Genomic DNA, 4,883 nt, shown 5'->3' on the forward strand with positions numbered 1-4,883 from the left:
TCTTTTCTCTTGTTCTCCAAAACTCCTGCCTGTCCACATGCACTTATGCTGGGTATGAGTGCCTATCTCATCTGAGGGTTCCAACAAAGAACTAGGGGTGGTGGCTCAAAAGATGGGAATTCACTAAATAAGCTAGGTGAGAGTCGGAGAAGGGCCTCTGAGGTGGGAAGAGGAAAAGGGATGTGACAGTGTGAATGAAGGGAGAAATGTATAATCAGGTTCATCTCGTTGTTTATCTTTTTCTTCTTCAAGGTCACCAAGGTCAAGCAAAGAACAACCACACAATCCTGATTCATATATGGAAACCTGCTCAGAGCTGTTCTTCTAAAAACCTGGATGACATTAATATTGATGTTTATGGAACTAAGATACAATTAAAGGAAAAATGTATATATAGACACACATATAGTGTACTTTATTAGCCATTACTTCTTAGAAATGAAAAGCTTTTCATTTTTTTAATACTTTTCTGTAACATCTCAATGTCCCATTTTGCATCTATAACTTTTATAACTTGGAAAAAATAATAAATATTATATTTTTCTTTTCTGAAGGTGTGTATCCCTAGGAGTTGATTTGCTGCTTAAAAGGAAATAGTCATCTGTGGCCTGAAAATCAGATAGAGACACCTAAGCCTCAAGCAATATTTGAATTTATACTTTGGGTGTGATCTTTACAGGATATAACTCTGGTCAAGAATGAACAGGCTGAGCAAGCTGTGCTCAAAGAACCCAGGAGGAAGGCAGACAAACTGAAATTCCATCTGTCCTTCAATTGCCAACCCCCATCCCAGGGTGGAGTTGCTTTAGTCTAAAACAATGTTATCTTTTCAGAATTGATCTCCTGGAGGGGCCATAATTGGGTAATTTGTGTACCAAATAAGGCAGCTTTTGGCTATTTGCCTGAAGTCACTAGTACATTTTGAAAGTAACTGTAGCCCCTCTGATGTGAAATAACTGGTTCCACTTATTTATTCAGGTACCAACAGCTCAGTAGTTCTCCAGTTATACTTCATGGTCCGCACATGTGTGGATTCTATGAAAAAGTTGCTCCAGGCAAAGACCTGGATTAGGCAAACACTGAAGAATAATTAATTTACAGAACAGTGACTTCCCTGGTGGCTCAGAGGGTAAGCATCTGCCTACAATGTGGGAGACCCGGGGTTCAATCTCTGGGTTGGGAAGATCTCCTGGAGAAGGAAATGGCAACCCACTCCAGTATTCTTGCCTGGAAAATCCCGTAGATGGGGGAGCCTAGTAGGCTACAGTCCATGGGGTCGCAGAGTCAGACACGACTGAGTGACTTCACTTTCACAGTGGCAGAAAGTAACTAACACTGATTTAACAGTGTGTTCTTTCACATTTATTTTTTTGAAGTACAGTTGATTTATAATGTTAGTTTCTGCTGTACAGCACACTGATTCAGTTATACATAATATATAAATAATGTATTCTTTTTTGTATTATTTAATAAACCACTATGGTTTATTACAGGATATTGAGTATAGTTTTCTTAGAGTGTTATTTGTTGATCCCACATTTGGTACTTGATATTTTGCAATTACTTTGTATCACTTAATCTTATACCAGCTCTAGAGGGTTGATAGGATTCTTTTTTTTTTTTAACTTTTCTAATAAGAAAAATAAGACACAGAATGGCAAGATCATGTTTTTAATGATTAGAACAGTTCCATCATAAAAATAATTTCCCCCATGCCACTTTATTGTTGATGCTTTCTCTAATCCAAGCTCCTGGAAACCACTGATATAGTTTTTTATTTTTATTTTTAGTTATTTTATAATAGGAGGGAAATTGCTTTCAATGCTGTGCTGGATTCTGTGTACAACAACTCGAGTCAGTAATAATTATACATAGCCCCTTCCCTCATCCCAACTGTCTAGGTCATCAAGAAGCACCATCTGGGCTCCTTGTATTATACAGCAGCTTCCCACAGCTATCTGTTTTACACTTAATACTGTATATATTCGATGCTACTTTCTCAATTCATTCCACCCGCTCCTTCTCCTGTTGTGTCCATAAGTCCATTCTCTGCTTCCGTGTCTCCATTCCTTACCTGAAAGTAGGTTCATCAGTACTACTTTCCTAGATTTTGAAAACAAAAAACAAATACATATTAATGCATATGTAGGGAATCTAGAAAAGCTTAAAGTGGAAGTCGCTCAGTTCCGTCTAACTCTTTGTGACCCCATGGACTGTATAGTCCGTGGACTTCTCTAGCCCAGAATACTGGAGTGGGTAGCCTTTCCTTTCTCCAGGGGATCTTCCCAACCCAGAGATTGAGCCCAGGTCTCCTGCATTGCAGGCAGATTCTTTACCAGCTGAGCCACCAGGAAAGCCCAAGATTACTGGAGTGGGTAGCCTACCCCTTCCCCAGTGAATCTTCCCAACCCAGGAATTGAACCAGGGCCTCCTGCTTTGCAGGTGGATTCTTTACCAACTGAATTATCAGGGAAGGCCCTCTTAACTTAAACTTTCTCATTTTCCAAAGTTTCCTAAGATGGAATTTAAAATGGGTATAGCATTTTGAGTCTGGCTGTTTTTACTTTGTATAGTGTAGTTGTGTGTATTGGTTTTTTCCTTTTTATTGCTGTGTGGACTTTTATTTAACGTGTGGACTCACTGAGGTTTATCCATTCCCCAAGTGAGGAATGATTGGATTGTTGACACTTTCGCATAGTTACAAATAAAACTGAGGCCAATACTCACATGCAGATTTTTGTGTGAACCTATGTTATCATTCAATGAATAAAACTTTTGGGGTGACATTGTTGGTTTATATGGTAAATGTATTTCAAGTATGTAAGAAATTGCCAAACTGTTTTCTAAGATGACTATAAAATTTTCATTCCCTGGAGCAATCTGTGGGAGTTTCAGCTGCTCTGCATCCACCTCAGAATTTAGCATTGTAGGTGAATGTTAATTTAAAAAAACAAACAAAACTGTCCAACTCTTTTGCAAAGCAGTGTACCATTTAATGTTCCTGCTACCATTGTATGACAGTCTTAACTTCCCCTTATCCTTATCTGTCACTGGTATGGTCAGTCTTTTAAAATTTTAGTCGTTCTAATTTCTGCATAGTGGTGTCTTACTGTAGTTCTAATTTGCATTTCTCTAAAGATAAATTAGTTTGAGCATCTTTTTATGTGTTTATTTGCCACCTGTGTATCTTTTTTTTTTTTTTTTGCTCATCTTAAAAATTTAACTGTTTGTTCTCACAATACTGAGTTTTGGGAATCCTTTATAAATTACAGTTTTAGGATCCTTAGTAGCTATGTGGCTAGCAAATATTACCTCTCAATCTATGGCTTGTCTTTTCATGCTTTTAAGGTATCTTTTGAAAAGACATGTTTATTTTGATGAAGTTTAAATTATCAAAATTTTTCTTATGAAGATCTTTTAATACTTGGGGGGAATCAAAAGACGAATGTGACAGGAAAATTACATAAAATTCAAATTTCAATGACTACCATGCAGTTTTATTGGGACACAAACACGCTCATTCATCTATGGATTGTCTATGGCGGCTTTTGTAGCCAATGCAAAGTAAGCATCTGTAATATAGACTATCGGGGTCATATAGATGAAAACATTGGGTTGGCCATGAAGTTTGTTCAGGTTTTTCTGCATTACCCTACAGAAAAACCCAGAATAACTCTTTGGCCAACCCAATATGTACTATTGGATGTTTTACTGAAAAATTTTTCTAATCCTTCTTTTTGAACCTTAGTTATCTTGTAGAACAGTTAAACATGAGAAAATAAATTTTATATTAGCTTCATTTTTCAAATTATCAGTGAGACTGACAATCATTTCATGCTCTAAACCTTTGATATTTTTGCTGTGAATTTGGTTATTTATAGTGTATATTAACTTATATAGCTACAAATAGTACATATTTTCCATTAATTATTTTTTCATTCAATAGATATTGAATGTCTATAATATTCCTGAATATTTACATAGAGCAGAACCTTATCATTACCCCCAAACTAAACCTGGCTATGGGCTTCAATAAATGAGAAATACACTTTTATTGTGATAACATGTTGAAATTTTGGAATGGTTTATCCAGGAATTATCATATCCTGACTCATCTGGAGTTAGGAAGGAGCCCGTGTGCTGCTGCTCTCCAGTAACTCACAATCTGGTTGAAGAGGTTGTACATTTCAGGTATTCTTCAATTAAATGCTGGTTAGACCAGTTGATCTGAATTGATCCCTTTCATTTCAGTTTTTTGACCTTAATAACCTTATGGAGACAAAATACATATGGTCTGAGATGAAGCTGATCAGTTATCCCTTCTCTGCTTTCAGTGACTCTGTCCTCTTAAAGTGTATTTTTCTTTTCTTCTCATAAAATTATCTTCTTCCTTTCCTCCCAGTGGGCTTCCCTAGTGGCTCAGATGGTAAAGAATTCACCTGCAATGTGGGAGACCTGGGTTTGATCCCTGGGTTGGGAAGATCCCCTGGAGAAGGGAACAGCTAACTACTCCAGTATTCTTGCCTGGAGAATTCCATGGGCAGAGGAACCTGGTAGGCTACAGTCCATGGGGTCGCACAGAGTTGGACACGACTGAGCAACTTTCACTTTCACTTCCTCCCAGTACATTGTTCATTCTTGGATAATTCTCCTGAAGTTACTATCTGGCTTGAGATATACACTCCTACTTAACAAGGGCACATATACCAGTGTCTCAAGTCTCCACCCCACTCTTAAAAAGGGAGATAGCAGCTAGTACAAACAGTGCTGAGACATGGGATGAAGAGCAGGTAGTGGCAGCAGGATGTACTGGTATGAGGGAGAGATGAAAGGTCAGGAGTAAGGGTTTATCCTGACTCAGTTTCCCTGGACTATGTGTAAGG

General features: G+C 37.7%; 1 protein-coding gene across 2 annotated transcripts in view; it reads left to right on the forward strand.

The window, feature by feature from the left end:
• The window catches only part of IFI16 (interferon gamma inducible protein 16), a 46,931-nt gene extending 44,199 nt beyond the window's left edge, over positions 1-2,732 (forward strand). For both annotated transcript variants that reach the window (XM_070783907.1, XM_019988414.2), the window contains one exon: positions 253-2,732. In XM_070783907.1, coding sequence (XP_070640008.1) covers positions 253-291 — 39 coding nt within the window. In that variant the 3' untranslated portion in view covers positions 292-2,732. The remainder of the gene's footprint in view (positions 1-252) is intronic.
• The last annotated feature ends 2,151 nt before the right edge of the window (positions 2,733-4,883 follow it).

This window comes from Bos indicus, chromosome 3 (genome assembly GCF_029378745.1).
Source record: "Bos indicus isolate NIAB-ARS_2022 breed Sahiwal x Tharparkar chromosome 3, NIAB-ARS_B.indTharparkar_mat_pri_1.0, whole genome shotgun sequence".
NCBI classification, from domain to species: Eukaryota; Metazoa; Chordata; class Mammalia; order Artiodactyla; family Bovidae; genus Bos; species Bos indicus.